The sequence below is a fragment of the Drosophila melanogaster genome, chromosome X, assembly GCF_000001215.4.
Source record: "Drosophila melanogaster chromosome X".
In the NCBI taxonomy this organism is placed as follows: Eukaryota; Metazoa; Arthropoda; class Insecta; order Diptera; family Drosophilidae; genus Drosophila; species Drosophila melanogaster.
This window is the reverse complement of record NC_004354.4, coordinates 1,197,943-1,215,242: the sequence shown is the minus strand read 5'-3', so window position 1 is coordinate 1,215,242 and position 17,300 is coordinate 1,197,943. Positions and strand designations below refer to the sequence as shown.

Below are 17,300 nucleotides of genomic sequence, written 5' to 3'. Positions count from 1 at the left end.
TCAAACTCAAATGCGATAGGTATCGATAGGCATTCCTAACAGTGCTTGCACACTAGCGTTAGCCATTTTCGTGCTGCCGCTGCTAGGCGTTAGTACATTCGGGTGAAGAGTATGTAAAAATCAAAACAACATAAACTAATGTGTTTTAATTTGATTATTCTCAAATGACTGAAGTACAATATAAAGAGGCCGAGATCTTGGCTCTACTACCACATACATATGAGGATGAGGAGCTGTCCTTAAACACAGAAGAGCTACAGTTCGAGGAACTCAATGAGAGAAGCCAGCACCAGCAAGGCGGTAAATTAAAACTCATCACTTCAAAGGCATTTTTGATCAGTAAAAGCCCATTAGATCTATAACTGCGTTTATATCACAAGTCCCTACCACACCAGTCGATCCAAACTTGTGCTTGGCGACACCTTACCAGCCTTGCTTTTTCGCCCGCAGGATCTCCGTCCTTCGTCTGCAGACGCTGTCCAGCGCTATTCCTCACCAGGGAGGAGTTGGCCGCCCATCGGCCCACACACCGATACCAGGGTGGACAGCAAACGCCCGCGTCGGAGCATGCCTGCGACGCGTGTGGAAGGGTCTTCCAAAAGCACAACGCCCTTGTGGATCACATGAATGCCCACAACGACGTGCGGAACTATCCGTGTCCCGAGTGTCCGGCGCGCTTTGTGCAGCGCAGCAATAGGGAGTGTCACCTGAAGAACGTTCATCGGAAGGTGTACCTGCACTCCTGTCCAGAACCGGGCTGCAAGAAGCGTTTCCAGCAGAGGCGGGAGTGTGATCAGCATGTGAAGACGGTCCACCAGAATGAGCGGAACCTCGTTTGCGACACCTGCAGTGCCCGCTTCAGCCATCCTGTAAATTATAGAAAGCACTTGGCGTCCCATGGCTCCGCGAAGAGCTACGGCTGTCCGATCTGTGGAAAGCTCTTCGGACGGCCCGAAAACAGGGATGTTCATCTCTTCGTCCATAGTATCTGTAAGGCCTATATATGCTCCGTCTGCGGAGCAGATTATATGCGGCGCAATCAGTTGATACGCCATGGCTTGGCCAGTGGCCACCACAACGATCCGATTGTCCGCCAAAAACCGCAGTTTAGTCCGGCCCTTGCTGCGAAGAATCGAAGCCAGAGAAGCGCAATAGACGAGTCCCAGGACGAGGAGCTCCAATGGCTGAAAGGAGTTGACGCCCTCGACAGCGCAGGATACCTGGAGAATTCACAATTTTCGAACACCGGCAAGATGACTGCCATATTTGCAGAGGACGAAAACGAAAGCGAGTTATTCAATTGAATATGCATTGAGTAAGAAGTACCAGCAGTGTGGTATTGACCATCTAGGTGCTTAATCAGCATACTAAGTAGGAACAGCTTAGTTCGAATGAAAAAACGAATGTAATTGTAAATATGAAAACTGAACAATTAGGTCATAATAATTAGCAATATTTACTTAGATATCTATACTGCATTATATGTAGATGTACATATGTATCTATTGTACGGAAAGAGTCGAAAACTGAAAAATTGAATCTACAGACTTGGCTTTGGCAGAAAACGCCATTAATTAATGAATGATAACATGCAAAAATGATTACCGCATGCAAAACATGAACCGGAGACGTCGGTCAAAAAGTAACAACACAACAAAGAAATGAATGAAAAGTGAATGTCGCTGCTGCTCTTGCACTTTAATAAAAAATGTGAAATGAAATGTTGGTATCGCCGGTCGCCCCTCCTGCCACCACTGCCCAGAAAGCGCACGGAGTGGGTTGGGAATTAACAAAAATCAGGCGTTAAGCCCATAAATAACCGAATCGCGACGGGGAAAACATAAAAGTGTAGGGGATTAACAACTGGTTACAGCCATAACGATGAAATGAAATTATTTAACACCTTTTTCACGGCTCATTTCGCTGCTAATGTGCGAGCAAATTTGACCCACGCCTTTGACTGCTCTCGATTCCCCAGTTAATAGATCTATCATCAGCCCACCGATTGCTGTCCAATGCAGCTTATCAACTCAACCCCCCCCCCCCCCCTCTGCATTGTTCACATCTGTCACATTTGCAGCCCTTTGTTAACTGTCATACGAAACTATCTAATTTATTGCTGCGGCCGGCCTTTCAATTGTTGTGGCTGACTGAACTTGTCGACACAGTTAGGCTTCCAAGAAAGAAAGAAAGAAGATTGCCCGCGGGGGCTTACATAACACCTGACCCTGCCCGAAAATATATTTTTGGGGGATTACCTCAGCCCCAGTCCGAGTGACTCTCTGACTTTAGTGGTGTGACCCCAGCAGGGAACCGGAACCCTCCACAAAGGCCTTCCATATACAGCCGCCTGTGGAATATGTTCTATATCTCGAACTATATCGTCTCTGATCTCTAATGTCTGATTAGCTTGGCCGCTCCCATTCACAGAAATAACTATTTCCCACCCCAGGGGGTCTGAATGGCTCAGTACAATGAGTTCGAGTCAGGTTGGAAAACCATGGAAAACTATGCAGATCTGTTTCCTTTTCTTCCTAAGCCACGTCTCGCTGGGCGAACTCTGACCACTTCCGCAGCGAATGTGATTCTCAATCAGGCGCTCAAGTTCACTTCTCAGCGTGGGTCAAGTTATCCAAGAGCCTTCCAGATGAGGAGATTATGATCATGATCATGATCACTAATCCGATCCGATTTGAGACGAGGCGATCAGAGCCCATCAAGCTGTCATCCTTTCACTTTCGCTGTGTCTTGTGTACTTTGATGTAGGTCAGCGACTTAAGGATCAAATGCCCGAACTGGTCGAACCGCAAAGATTGCGCAACAGAGATTGGAATGGAAAATGGGATGAAGTTGAAGTTATGATTAACATGGAAGCAGAGTGAGAGGCGGCGGCCAGTGCGTTGACCATCCATCACGCGGCGGTGAATGGTGCAACTGGGGGATAGGCAAGCGGAACCAGCGGATGGCATCCACTTGATCGCATTTGTGAACACGTTGTGAACACGTTGTGAACTCAAGACGCCTCCTTTTAACTTGTATTCTAATTCAGCAGGTCTAATTCAGTTAGCCTGGGCAGCCCAAGCCCATTCGACTCATTGCCATGCCAGCGTCGTTTTGGAAGCTCCACTCCCTACGCTGCTCCACGCCTCCCACGACAGCCGTCCACTCTTTAGTTTGATATAGTTTCACGCATCAAATGCGAATCACAATTTTTAAGCGAAATCCGAAATCGAACCAATTTGTAACCACAAATCGGAGAGAAACTGCCAAAATCTGCGACGTGTGCGGCATTCCAATAGCCTGGAATCTATCCAGTTGGTAGGGAGGAGCCTCCGCACACGAAGAGAAGTTGAGAAAGTTCCATTTCGCTTTTAAAAAGAAATCATTTTCATTTGGCCTATTAAGTGGCTTCATTTTATTGTAAAACCCATCAGTTTGTACTGCTTAGAACTTTCTTTCCACATAACTATCTCACTTGCAAATACTCTTTCTTCCTTCCTTTTCAAATTGTTTCAACACTGTGACTCTTGATTTCTTGATTTTTATTGTTCCATCTTGGCTTGCAGTACCAAATAGATAGGGATAAAAAAATACATTGGACGCTAGAGCTTAAAACTAGTTTAATAATTTAGTGGTAACCATGGGAGGACGCGGCCGTTGGGCCGTAGCTGCTGGCAGGAGGCAGGTAGGTCGCCTCCGGTTCGAAAATAGGCGTGGCCGAGTCCCCGGAGTGGCCGGGTGGTCCGTATAGTTGCGCCGGAGCCTGGTAGTCATAGCCTGGCGAAGAAGGAGCCTGCAGGAATGTGGAGCTGGGCGTGGCGTAGTCGTAGCCGGAAATGGAATTCGATCCGGACTCGTGCTTGGCCCCTAGAAAGGCACTGGGCCTAAAAGGCGCCTTGGAGACGTCTAGGTCGTGGCTGGGTGCTCCGGACTGGACGGAGTGGTGGGCAGAGCTGAGAACGTCGGTGTGGAGAGCCTGTGGCTTGCTGGCCGTGTAGCTGAAGTGACCCAGGCCCTTGTGGCCCAGAGCATAAACCGGTGTTTCCCTCTCCTGCTCCCGATCGCCCTTGTGCTCCTGCTCCAGCACCTGCACTTGCACTGGCTCCGGCAGTGACTCCTGGTGATCGTAGCCGGGTATGAGTGGTACGCCGTAACTGCTCAACGGCACTCCCTTTCCAAAAGGCGTGGCGGGAGCATCGTAGGAGTACCCAGAATGCTCCTCCGCCGGCTGGGGCAGCGCGTGCTGTGGGAACTGTCCTCCCGAAGAGTGACCCAATCCCAGGGCGTGGCTCAGACCGTGCTCCAAGGCATGCTCCAGACCGTGATCCAAACTTTGGATAGGTCCGTGACTGACTGGTTCATGGGCGATGTGATGGCTGGGGCCATGGCCAAAGTTGTTGCCATAGCCGTGACTTTGCAGGTGGCCACCGTAGCTGGGTCTGTGGGCTGGTGCCGATCCGTAGCCAATTCCGTGGGTGCTGCCCCTCGCTCCGTGGCTGTGTCCGGAGTACTCGGGAGTGGCCACCACATATGTGCTGGTCTTGTGTTCATTCCCAACGAGATTCAGATAGGCTCCACTGGTAGATGGTGCGTACTTAAAGGCCAATCCAGATCCATGCCCGTGACTCAGGCCGTGACTGATTCCATGACTGATCCCGTGACCGATTCCATGTCCATGTCCCTGACCATGGTAGTTGTGACCGGAACTCGAGCCGCCACTTGTTTGAACGATGTAGGTTTCGATTTTAGGAACTCCACTACCGCTGTAATGATGGGGCCTTCCATGGCCACTGGAACTGGCGTAGCCGTGGCTTCCGGAGTGTCCGTGTGCGAAGTGGTGTCCGTAACTGCTCTCGCCCTTGAAGTGACTGGGGTAATCGGAATAACCAGCCGAGCTTCCATGGAAACTGCCGAGGTTAAGGTGACTCTCATAGGCGGGCGGCAGATATTTGTGAGAAGGGCCGTGATAGCTGGATATTCCTCCGAAACTTAGGCCAGCATCTCTTTTTGGCTTAGCGGAGGATGAGGTCTCAGCCGAAGATGAAGCGGGCTTTGAAGAAGAAGCATCGGCAGCTGGAGAAGATGAGGCGGCTGCCAACAAAAAGAAGCAGCAGCTTAGCACAGCGCAAGCTAACGGTAGTTTCATGCTCAAGTCACAGCAAAAATCACGGAAAAAAAAGTGAATTTAACGGTTATCCTTCGATCGTGTTATCGGTTATCCTTGTTCCTCACGTTGGATCCGGAGTATAGAACGAGACGAGACGCGACTCTAATCGCTGCCGTTGGCGTTATGTTGACGAACTCTGTGAGTGCCGACCCTTTTATACATTTTAAAGAAGCCACTTCAAACTGCAAGAAACTCGGTTTTTGCCTTTGCCTCTTGCCATGCTGCTCTCTTGGCATTCTCTTTTTGTCGCTCTCACGCTCACGCACGCGAAAAACAACGGTATTTCGTGTGTGACGCCGACTCCGACTGCGCTGCAGCCTTTCTTCATTCCCTCACTCTTAGTTTCGTTTGCGCACAGTGGGTTAAATTCACGTGTGCATAAATATTCAATGGTGTGACCTAGCTCCTTAAAAATACATACGACTTGAACAAATGTATACAAAATAGATTTTCTTGATAACGCTATACATTTAATTGTCTTTTAGATTCGAAAAATAAAGAATTTAAAACATTAATATTTAAAACTATATTACAGCATTATTCGAATTAAAAAACGATTTAGATTTCCAAGTCATAAAACTGTTACGGTTGCACATTCACTGTTCTCAATGTTCTCAAACTGTAACGACATCCTTGCTCTCTCTCTCGCGCGAAGCTGTCGCTTTGGTTAGTTTGATTTGCGATCAGCGTGTGCAACTTACATATATTGTATGGGCTCCGGGAAATGTGTGCCAGGGATAAAAGCATTTACTTAAACTAAACAAGGAACACGTTTGTACAAGTTGTGGCTGAAATAGTGATATTTACGAATTCATAATTTTGTTGCGACTTGCGGAATATAACGGCTCTCTAGCGATCGCTTTGGTTCATCTGAAATATAGATAACTACGCATTTGCAACTTGCTCAAGGCTTGTGGATTATAACGGTTCTCGCGTCGGCTTCGGTTTCCCCCGCGCCCCGCGTTTCATGAAGCAGGCAGATGAAACGAAAGGCGTAAAAGGAGAGTGCAAGTTACCACCTAGTGATGGAAAAGGGTCCACGGTTTGTGGAAAGAAGTGGGCATCGTCTGTGGATCCTGGGCAAAACAAAGTGAGTGAGTTTTTGATTGATACTTACAGTTTTTGTACATACGTATGTACAATATATTCGATATAAAGATCAGTATTATATTATAATATTATATATCCTTATATTATAAGCCTGTTTGGACTTCAATTTTCAATAGCATTTTTACCCACTGTGCGAGTGTTACCACTCAAGTTCAAGTGACACTTTTAAAAATCACATGTCTGCTTACCACGCCCCTTGCCATCTTGCCATTTTGGCCCTGTTGTGTTCATGTTTCTTCTCACTTCCTCCTCCTCAGCTGGCTCACTTACATTTCCCCAAAAACAGCTTAGTTTGTGCGTAAATTGCATTTAATTTACAACAACCCGTATCTTTCTCCTCTGGTATCCCTTCTTCCTCTTCTTGGGTCTCTCTTGTGCACCCTACTTCGCCTCGTAATTGTTGCTGTTTTCCCAGGTGCGCGATTTTTTTTTCGAAATTCGAAAAGCGATTTGTTTTGCTACCGTTCGGGATCTTAATTTGGGTCTCTGCCGCAGATGATGATGATTTGGCAATAGTTTGAGGTATGTTAGTGCCCCTTTGACCCCGACCCCTCTCTACGGCACCGGTAACCCATGGCTACTAATGGACTTGGCCCGAAACCTTTGCGATATATCTGCATGCAGCCCACGACCATGGAAGATAAATGATGTGCACCTTGCCGGTCTTGCTTGTGTTGTCGTCAGACGGCCTTCAAGGGCAGTTCTTCATCACAGTGGAATTTAAGCCCATACATGTCGAGATTAGTAACTAAGAACTTGGCATTTGGACATGCAAATCTATGACAGAACAAGCTGATTCCAATTTCGGAATTGGTGTACATACAAATATTACCATGAAAAAATTGAGAGAATCCTCCTATTAGAGGACTCATTTGAATGTAATGGTAATGGTAGTGAACACATTGTATACAAGGTATCCTTCCGGGCTTTCGACTGGTCTGGTAGGCGTGGTTAGTTGCTGCCGGTACTCCTCTAGGCCCGCTTCTTTGGTCAACAGTCGTGTGCCACGGCTGAGATTTTAGTTGATGTAATTGCCCGCCAGCCGCTAAGACTCCGCCCTTCAGACAGTTGCGCAATCCGCTTGCCAAGGTCACACCTGCCACGTCGATCGAGTTATAATTTCACCGATTTGCGACTTGTGCGAGACGATTGTAATTGAGGCATTTGAAAGTGGCAACAAATTGCCAGACATACAACAGCACAGCCCGCCCATGGCAAAAGTCGGCCGCCTTCAAAGACAGCGGTCTCCCGGAGTGGGGGAGTCATCCCCAGCATTTCATTACCCAGAGACAAAGCTGCGCTTAAATTTGCCATGGGAAATGAACCTGTGGGTTTGACTCGGATTTTGACTTGGGCTGGGTATCCACATACAACTCCACAAACTCACATATGAAGAGCCTGACTTTTCTTCACGTTATAGTTTCTGATTGTACTGATTGATATTTGGTATTCAATAGCTTAGGAACTAACACAAAGAACGAGACATTTATGTTCACTCTGTAACCTAAGTTCTTACTAGATTATAGGCATTACTAGGCGATAGATAGACGTAGCCCCTTGGGTGCTGCGATCCCTCCGCCACTGGCTTATTATTATAGACATGCTCATGGAAGGTCGGCTCCTCCAGTGTCCGCTGCGACGTTTGCTCTGGCATGCCGTTGCCCTGCCCTTGGGCTATATGTTCATCTCCGTCATCCGTGTATCCGGCGAAGGGCGAGGGCCTGAAGGGCAGGCTAAAATGTCCAGCCTGCGGAGGAGGAGCTGACAGTGGCTGGGCCTGCAGTTGAGGAGTAAATAAGCCCACCAGGACGGAGGGTTGCTGGTATTGCTGCGGATATTCCTGCTGGTATCGCTGTTGCTGGTATTGCTGCGGATATGCCTGCTGGAATTGCTGTTGCTGATGTTGCTGATATTGCTGCGTCTGCTGGCGTTGATCCTGTGGAACTGGAGGAAAGGTCTGCGGGCCCGTGTAGCCAGGACTCAGTTGAGCCAGCGCCGTCAGAGAAGGTAGTGAAGGACTGGCTGTTGGCAGGATCAAAGGACGCCAGGGCATCGAGTACAGCCATGGTGGGTGGAGTTGTATCCCCGATACCTCCTGCTGGTGGAATTGCTGCTGCTGCTGGGCGTTCATCAATGCAAAACAGCTGATTAGGCTGATCAGGCTGACCAGGATGTCGAGGTGAAAAAACCTGAACATGCTGCTCAATATGGTTGTCTGTTGCAAATGCTTGCAGTGGCCCTGACGCTTTGGGCATATATAAGAAGCCACCCCGATGTCATTCGATACCTGTGGTTCCGCTGAAAGCGATACCTTCCACTTGCAACTCTTCCTCCTAGTTGCGTAACCTGGTATCTGCTGCCGAAGCAATTATCCAATTGTCCGATATCGAAACGCCCAAATTGATTAAAACTCTTGTTGTTATTAAACCTAATTCTGATTAAATGAACTTTTTGGCTTTTGGCGCTTACGAAACCATTTTGCAATGTTGCAAGTTCGAAAATTGCTTTCGCCGTCTTTTGTGGGATCAACAACCCGTGTAACTGAGCCGGGGACTTTTGGTCTTCGTCGCCCTTCGAATGCAAAATTTTCCACTTCAGGAACTTGCCAGATTAGCTGCCGTGCTGCACAGAAAAAATTGCTATAACATGGTCATAATCAACATGAATTTCTTGCGTTCAGTAGCCACAAGAGATCGTAATGTTTTTTTCTGTGTAGACGTTTTCCCCGTGAGGAATGTGCGACACTTGACGTGTGGCCTAAGATTTAATAGTGAAGTTTATTGGTGGCTTGGATTTTAAATGATTGTAATATTGCGTTAGTAATCTATCTGAATGCCTTACAGCATTCTGCATAAAGGTCTGCCTTCGGGTTTCCAATACGTTTCTTTCGACTTCCGTACAACAATTTGCAGACTGAAAATGAAAGTGACGCCGTGCCACAATCGCACACACCAGTTTGCCCTCAGCAATGGGCAGTTTCTGTTCATCGATCGCCTTCGCACGACGCCAACATTTCAATTTCGATGACTCGACTTGATGGAAACCGAGTCATGAACATAACAAATAGTGTGCCAAAAGCAGAGCACTGATGAATGCAATATTTACCGATAGCTGCTGGCTTCCTGCTGCAATGAAAGTTGCGGTGCTTCTGCATCATTTCATTTCTGCAAAAGGCGCAGGCGTGTGGGTGTTTTTGAGGTGCGGTTTCTGTTTCTGTTTGTTTTACCTTCACTTGGACGGCGGAAGCAGCTCGAGAACACCGAGAAATCCAAACCCGAATCCAAATCCGAATCGTCTCTAATTTGCCACGGCAACATTGGCATAAACAAACAGCAGCATAAGTATGAGAAAATTACAAAAATTCTCGTAATTATCTGCTAAAATCGTAATCAAATTAGCCGCCACGCTCGCTTTTAGCCAGCTATGAAGGTCGTCTTTGTTTCGCGTTTGGGATGATATCACTTGAGCGCCACATATACACGTTTCATTCGTTAATGACCTTAGTTATTATCATGTAAACTACAAAAGCGTTGGTTCACCAATGCACTCTTTATTAAATATATATATATAAAAAAAAAAGGGAAAAGTATTTATCTGCACACTTCTTGCTGTGATAGTTTTGCTTTTCAGACCAAATGCTTTTCCGGGGAAAAGCGAATGTTGAAGTTGGTACGATCTTATGGTTGATGTGGAGCATCGAACTACCAGTTAATTCAGTTATTAAGTCTGTTCAAGGGCCTTAGTAGTAAGGTGGCTGGAAGTCACGGCTAGGATGTGGCAAGCTGTTCTTGGGCGGCTGGGAGGCTTCGGAGGCGTGCAGATACGAAGGGGACACTGCGAAGGCACTAGCCGAGTACTGACGATTGCCGGTGGCCTGCTGCTGGGGATTGTGCTGATGCTGCTCCTTGTCCTGGGTCCATTCCGTGTGAGTAGTAAACGTTGAAGGCAGCTGATACGAGTGGGACTGCATTTGCAGGAAATCGGATGTGGATTCGCCAAGGGATGGTCCGTGGGAACCACCATAGGCTGCGGATCCGGGCTTGTGTTGCTGGTTATGTCCCTGGGCTAAAGACGATGGTTCTGGTGGCGAGGAGAACAGCTGTTTCCGGTAGGCATCTGGCAGAGATTGGGTCAGCAGACGAGTGTCCGTACTATCCAGTCCGATGAAGCGGTCGTGCTCAAAGTCGCTGGAGAGCGTGTAACTGGGCACGAGCTTTACATCTCGTCCAGGAGCTGCAACTGTCTTGTGGCTACTGGCGTGCGCCTCAGCCGAAGGAAGCTTCTCTAGGTCCAGCTCACGAATGGGTTGCCAAAGGTCTTCCCGCAGCGGAAGCTGTGACTCAAAGCGATTGGAATGCTGCTGCTGGTGCTGTTGGAAGCCATGCGAAGATTGCCAGGGTTCGTGATTTTGGGGTTGCTGCTCTTGAACGAAGTTCCAGTGCTCTTTCCTCTGCTGATGCTGCTTGTGACCCTGAATTTCGTGATGCTGCTGTTGCTGCTGGAAATGAGCTGGTTCGTAGGCATATTCGTTTGCGTGTTGGGACTGATGGTGTTGCAGCTGGTTGGGGCTCTGTTGATAGTGTTCCTGCCCGTAGCTTTCATGCTGTTGCTGTTGGCTTAATCCATAATGTTGTTGGTGGTTAAATCCCTGATAGTGCTGGTACACAGGTCCTTCATTGTAGGCGTTCTGATGATTTTGCTGGTTTCCGAAGCTCTCGTGTTGCTGCTGGGAAAGAGCCGTTTGCCAGGAGTCAACCTCCTTCTGCTGATGGTCGTGCTCCGGCGCTCCCTGGCCATGTTGCTCCTGTGCTGGGTAATGATGTGAGTTGTAGGCATTACTGGGGCCCTGCTGATCATGCTGGTGACTCGAATCCAAGGGGCTGCCGTGCGAGTGCGACTCCTCCGATGGGAGATACTTGTGGGCGGGGCCATTGTAGCGGTAGCCGTTCCTGTTGTTATTATGCAATGGCTGGGGACCAACCACGACGGCCTGGATACACACAGCACCCAAAAGGGCGAAGAACAAGGGGATCTGGCAAGAAAACCTATTAATACAGGACCTTCGAATGAAATTCGCCGGGCTCACCTTTGCGGCTTTGAGCATCGTCTATGCGGCTGATTTGGGGGCTTGAATGCTGAGTGAGCAATGACTAGCTATGGCCAGTGAAAATACGTTTTATACCCACCATCATCGGCCGGCACTGAGCCACTATATGATCTTGAATAAAATCTGTGCGTGAGCGGGTGCCGAATTTGAGCCACAAAAAAATAGAGACAATGTGGCCGCTGGGCTGGCGATTAATCGTCCAAATCTCACGTAACAACACATTTGACACTCTTTTCTGCCATTTACAACAGATTCTTACCCGTACAACTTGTGTTCCTATATAAAACCAGAATGCAAATGCGGTGGATGTACTTCCACCAAGAGAAAGAGTTAAATTGCAAAAGAGGAGGCACTTTTACTGTGACTTACCCAATCCGAGGCTGAATCTCTGGATGTTTCAATCAGTTCGTTCATTGGGTGGATGTGGGCGGCTGCCTTATAATTGTGCGCTAAAATTATTAATTACATCACACACACACACACTCAAACACTCACACCCACACATAGAGCGAAGAAATGAGACGAATAAAAATCGAAACTAAAAAAAAAAAACTGATCAACAGAGGCGGCATTCGCACTTTTCCAAGCAGTTCGAATTTTTGGATAGATATAGAAAATCTAGTTCATGGGGCTATCATGATAATGGAATGAAGTCTTGAGCTATTTAAAAATGTCAATGGATAAGCGATAGTTTTTATTTTAAGTTATTTCATTAATTTGTTTATTGGCGTAATTTGTTATCGTCTGTTTTAGTTGGCTACCACTTCAGCAGTTGGTGGCCATACAATAAATAATCGTACTTACACTTAGATTCTACAAAAAAAAGACAATAGCATATACAATGAAGCATGCTCGAAATTCTGGCATAAAATAAGCTATGAGGGTGGTGGTGGAGTTTTGCGGCTTATTCGATTGATTAATCGAGGGATGGGGTTTACTATTTGGGCGGTGGCCTCAGAGCCAAACTGGCTTCCAAGTCCTTGACCTCCGATGAGCGCAGTTGCTTCTTAATCGCCTCTTGTCTGGGATGACCGCCTCCCCCCCGCTTGCCGCGCTTTCCAGCTCCGGTCCCCGTGTTACTGCCTATGCCAGCCACGCCCCCCGACCCGGCACCGCCTGCTGGTTGACCTCTGACCTTGTACGTGTGCTGATAGCCGTAGCCCTCGGGATTGTTGTTGAACTTCGGACTGTAGCTGTCGTATTCAAGACTCGGGTGCTTGTTGCTGTTGCTGTGCGAGTGGGCGTGGCCATGGGTGTGCTGGTGGGCGTGGCCGTGCGCGTGGGACAACCAGGGCTCATGATCATCTAGTAGGGTTTCCTTCTTCAGCACATAATGATAGGGATAGCCTTCTTCGTTAAGGATTAGTTTTGATTCATTCTCAGTCTCTGCTTCCGGCTCGGCAAAGTAACCGGATGAGGAGTAGCCTTTGTAGTCCGGATGCAGTTCCCCGGATGACCCGGAAGCCTTGAGCTTGTGGCGATATTCCTGCAGAGCTGCCTCTTTACTTTTGTAGGGCAAGGCATTGATGTCATGATAGATTTCCGAATTGAAATACAACTTGTGCTGCTTGCCAGAGTTTGTAAGCCTCTCCTGATCTTCCCGAGAATCACGCTCCCTTTCCCTTTCCCTTTCCCGCTCCCGTTCCACTCGATCTGGAGTGGGAACTACGTGGGATAGATCGAATTCTTCGATGTTCTTGAGGGCCGCACTGTGGTCAAAGTGCTCGGCACTTTTCAGAGGCAAAGTGTAGGGCTTCGAAACCGTCTTCACTGTGGCCGTTTGCAGGGGAGCTCGGGTCTTGATTTTGTAAATAAACTCCACATTCGGACTCAGTTCGTCGACGGGCAAATCGGGGGCCTGATATGCCGTTTCCGTTTCGGACTGAAAGTGCTGAATGGGCTTTGAATTCGTTATTGCCAATGAAGAGCCCCTCAGTTTTCCGGCTATTTGGTGGCTGTGGTGCTGTGGGTGGAGCACCTGCTGCTGGTGGTGATGCAACTGTTGTTGTTTTGTCGTTGGTGGGACCGTATACTTGGGCCTCACTGTACTGCTGCTGTAACGCTTTTCCTCCGAGTGTGAATGCGAGTGCGACGAGGGAATGGAACCGGAATGGAGACCAGATGAGAGCGTCTGCGACTTGTAGTAGGTCTTGGTAATCGGCGGAGGCGGTGGTGGTGGAGGAGGCGTGGCCGTCTCTTGGGGCGTACTTATGATTTTACCTTCGGCCTCTAGTTCCTTCATGTACTTGATCACGGACTTTTCAATCTGTTTCATTATCTCCGATTTGGGAATTTCCGTGGAGGCAGAGACCCTGACTTTTTCCTCGGCCTCGGCCTCGAGATTTCTGTAAATTTGCGGCGGTTGATAGGGGGCGTAGATGTTGTTGTAGTTATTGCTGTACTTGGGACGATAGTGGCGTTCGATGTCTTGCTCTTGGGCCTGGACATGGGACTCGTCCTCGGTTGCGTGTTCGTAGAGTTCATAGCTCCGGGTCACGGGTTCCTTTTCGTAGACTGGCGCAGGCGCTAGGGCGGGCGACGGCGGAGAAGAGGAGGACGACGATCCAGACGAGGATGGCGACGAGGGTCCTGAGGACAGGAGCAGGGCCTGCTGATGCAGTTCCTTCTGCAATTGCATCTCCAGGATCTCCCTATCCCTTCTCTGTTCCTGGTAACTTCTCTGGGTGGTAGGTTGCTGTTCCTTTTGCGCCTGGATGTGGTTGTTGCTAGGGTTCTGAACTTGGCTTTGACCTCGCAGTTGAGTCGGTGGCTGTTTGTAGGCCAACTTGATGGCATTGGCCACATACTCGGCTGCCGATTTAGAGTCTTCTAGGTTGACATACGCTCCGGATCCGGATTCTGCGGTCTGCTTTGGATGCGATTCGTGCTCTGGGCGAACGAGATTTAATTCCACCTGGCCAAAGCTGTAATCTGGGAAGTATACAATGCATGTCGATTGCGGATTAGTGCATACTTTTAGGCTTGCCAAACAAAATGGGACGGTTTATTACCTTTGCTGGGCGCCTCCTTTAATCTGCTTTGTGTAACCGATCCCCGCCTGGAGTAACCACGATCGTCGGAGCCCCTACGGCTAGCTGCCATAGCCAGTTGATCGGGAAAGGCCTTCTCCCCAGTCACCTCCAAAGAGGACACCGCTCCTGAACCTCCCGATCGACGGCGACTGTTCCCAGACGTGCCTGAGGTCACAGTCACGGCACTGCAAAGCGTCGACATCTGTTCAGAGAAATTAGAAAGAATCACAGCTATTTGAAAATTACATAATCGGAGATTCGCATGGCTTACAATAAAAACCGTACATTAAAATAAAATGAGTAAAACGATAGGACAAACAAGGAACCTTGGCCAACTGATGAGTGTGCCATTTCAACGGGTGCTAGTTAGGCGAACTGCCTTAAATTGGCCTCTTCGTTTCAGACTCATTGGCTTGTGCCTACTTCGCAATTAAACTAATTAAACTCCGCCAATTCGCTTTCGCTTTCAAGGAGGAGAAGAGAAAGAAAAGGAGAAGGAGGAGGCGGTTGATAGTCAATTTCTGTATGATTGAGTTGGCGGCGCTCAGTTGGCCAAGTTCAATGGACCGTTTTCCAGAGGAGAGGGCAATGACACACCGGCATGAAAAACCCGCAGCACGCAATTGCGAATCGCCAAATGGATCCTTTTCGATCGAAATGGGAAAAGAATTTGGCGATTATGTATCAAAAACGTAATTCTCAGTCATTCGGGACATATTTTCCCAAAAAGGCTAATCTTTTTGGTCTTTGTTTAAAAATTTGGTGTTATGTTCCGAAATGTAATTTTAGCGGGATAAGCTTCAGCAGTTCATTACTGAAGATTCAAATATTAATGTTTTTAAAAAGTTTTAATTGAGTATTTTTACATATTTTTTTCACTTATTTTCGTTTTTTATCGTAAGATACATTTATATATATTTTTTTACATATTTATTTATATTTTTTACAAATTTATCACTCTTCTTCACTGAATTATTAAATAAAAAAAATCTCATTTTCAAATGGGCTGTTTTTTTACTTCTGGAGATTCTCTCGAGTCCAACATTTATGAATTTTCAAATACATCACTACACTTTGGATCACTGGCCACCAAAAAAAAAGGTACTCCTCGTGAATCGAATTATCCGAATCCTTGGACGTGAGCGCACTACTTACGATGATCAGCAGACACAGGCACCATTGCCGCCGGCTGAGAATGTTTGCTCCCATATGGACAAGGTGGTGCTCCTGATATTGAAGATTACGGAATCGAGATGTGAGCGCTGACATCATGGCGCGCCAGAGTCTCAGCTGGAATTGTTAGCGGCCAGCTGTCGAGGCGAGGCTTTTATAATGATGCGAACCGCTGCAGCGGAAAATTTATGCGAATGTGCGCGCCAAAGAAAAGCGAGAAAAGTGCAAGTGCAAGCGAAGAGAGAGAGACAGTTGGAGATAGAGAAGGGGAGAAAGATCGCTTCACTTTCGATGACAATTCGAATCGTAATAAGCCATCGACGCACAACACGGCGTATGCGTGATAAGTTCGCCCATTATAAGTCGATAAGGTGCAACAGAGAAGGCGATAGGCCAGCACGAAAGAGAGAGGACAACGGGACAACTGGTTTATAGTTTTTAGTTTCTTGGCTTCAGTTTCGGCCTCTGTTTAAGCTGCCACTTTGATGGCCAATTAAGCCATAAGCTAAGCCAAACAATCCCCATTCCACCACAGGCAGTTCAATGAAATGTTTGCCGGCACAGGTGGGTAATACCCGTAATTGACTTGTAAAATCCTCGCCACCGAAGGCATTTATTGGGTTAAACGACAAATAGTGGACAACGGGCAGTAGTCACTAACCCACTCTGGAGTGGAGTCCGGAAAGCAGCAGGACTTTTGCAAGTCCAATGACTCGACAGGGAGCCTTTAGCACCCTTTAAATTAAACTTGAAACAAATCCATTAACACTAGATCTGTCTTATTTTATGTATTCTTAAATTTCCCCATTTGCTGTATTCTCACAGTGTTTACATTGCGGGCAGTCGGTGGTTGGTCGTGGCAGATCTTCACTCGGTGGTTGGCTTCATGGTCACTGATTCAGTGCATAATAATTAACAAGGAGCCCAGACAAACGGAGAAAAGTGTTCGCTGATTTATGATGATTTTACCGAAAGAGCAGCAGCAATTGCCGTTGCCGAAAACCAACAGCGATGATTTCAATTTCGATAAAGAGATCCGGACTTAGAGAACTGGGAGTACGCCTTGGAATAACTTGCCAATTGGCATTTCATTGATTTCCCTTACGTGCTGGCCGGGGATTTCTTTATTGCGGACTATGGCGCTGGCCCACAGGGCGTATGATTTATATTTTAATATTCTGCATGAGAAGCGAAAAACGAAACTGAAACTGAAAATGAAACAATTGCCACACTTAACACTAACGATAATAGCCGTAATAATAAAAGCGAAACAACTTTGCAGCGGCTAAAGCAAAGCAAAACAAAGCTGGCAAAGCGTTTCGGCTCCTCCACATATGTGCAGATCAACAACCTTGTCAGCAGTCGAGTGCGATTGCCATAGGTACATAGATACATATAGCCATGGCTATCCATGCCCCGTTATGCGGCCAAAAACTGCAGAAACTACCAAATCCACTACCAGCTGCCAGCTGCCAAAGAAACAGCTGTGGCAGCCGCACCAGATGAACAGTCTCAATACCAATTGATTTGCCAAGGATTGGGTTTTTAATTCAATTTAACTAATTCAATCAAAGATTTAACTGCGGCTTGAAATGTATCGTAAATGTATTTAAGTTCTTCATCTCATACATCTTCATACACCGATCAGCATTTATTTATTTCTTTAACTTTCCTATTGCCTTTGCTGCACTGTGGCAGCTGCAACGCTTCG

General features: G+C 47.4%; 5 protein-coding genes across 7 annotated transcripts; 1 reads left to right on the top strand and 4 right to left on the bottom strand.

The window, feature by feature from the left end:
* Positions 1 to 86: 86 nt before the first annotated feature.
* On the top strand, positions 87 to 3,254 carry CG11398 (uncharacterized protein). 2 transcript variants are annotated; one of them, NM_001272193.2, is made up of 2 exons: positions 87 to 300; positions 451 to 3,254. In NM_001272193.2, exons 1-2 carry the CDS (start codon positions 165 to 167, stop codon positions 1,302 to 1,304), a joined length of 990 nt encoding a protein of 329 aa, NP_001259122.2. In that variant the 5' UTR covers positions 87 to 164; the 3' UTR covers positions 1,305 to 3,254. The 2 variants fall into 2 exon arrangements, with proteins under 2 accessions (NP_001259122.2, NP_569896.1); NM_130540.4 differs by having other exon boundaries at positions 451 to 1,723.
* Positions 3,255 to 3,389: 135 nt separating this feature from the next.
* On the bottom strand, positions 3,390 to 5,273 carry CG11382 (uncharacterized protein). 2 transcript variants are annotated; one of them, NM_130539.3, is made up of 1 exon: positions 3,390 to 5,273. In NM_130539.3, the coding sequence occupies exon 1, from the start codon at positions 5,144 to 5,146 to the stop codon at positions 3,629 to 3,631; it is 1,518 nt and encodes a 505-aa protein (NP_569895.1). In that variant the 5' UTR covers positions 5,147 to 5,273; the 3' UTR covers positions 3,390 to 3,628. The 2 variants fall into 2 exon arrangements, with proteins under 2 accessions (NP_569895.1, NP_001284768.1); NM_001297839.1 differs by having other exon boundaries at positions 3,530 to 5,273.
* Positions 5,274 to 7,687: 2,414 nt separating this feature from the next.
* On the bottom strand, positions 7,688 to 8,506 carry CG14624 (uncharacterized protein). Its single transcript, NM_166871.2, has one exon. It carries the CDS (start codon positions 8,472 to 8,474, stop codon positions 7,782 to 7,784), a length of 693 nt encoding a protein of 230 aa, NP_726719.1. The 5' UTR covers positions 8,475 to 8,506; the 3' UTR covers positions 7,688 to 7,781.
* Positions 8,507 to 9,809: 1,303 nt separating this feature from the next.
* On the bottom strand, positions 9,810 to 11,466 carry CG11381 (uncharacterized protein). Its single transcript, NM_130538.3, has 2 exons — positions 11,364 to 11,466; positions 9,810 to 11,309 (listed from the first exon to the last, which is right to left on the bottom strand). The coding sequence occupies exons 1-2, from the start codon at positions 11,379 to 11,381 to the stop codon at positions 10,017 to 10,019; spliced, it is 1,311 nt and encodes a 436-aa protein (NP_569894.2). The 5' UTR covers positions 11,382 to 11,466; the 3' UTR covers positions 9,810 to 10,016.
* Positions 11,467 to 12,085: 619 nt separating this feature from the next.
* Positions 12,086 to 15,697, bottom strand: CG14625 (uncharacterized protein). The gene is made up of 3 exons (NM_130536.2): positions 15,572 to 15,697; positions 14,396 to 14,618; positions 12,086 to 14,315 (listed from the first exon to the last, which is right to left on the bottom strand). The coding sequence occupies exons 1-3, from the start codon at positions 15,623 to 15,625 to the stop codon at positions 12,322 to 12,324; spliced, it is 2,271 nt and encodes a 756-aa protein (NP_569892.1). The 5' UTR covers positions 15,626 to 15,697; the 3' UTR covers positions 12,086 to 12,321.
* Positions 15,698 to 17,300: the final 1,603 nt, after the last annotated feature.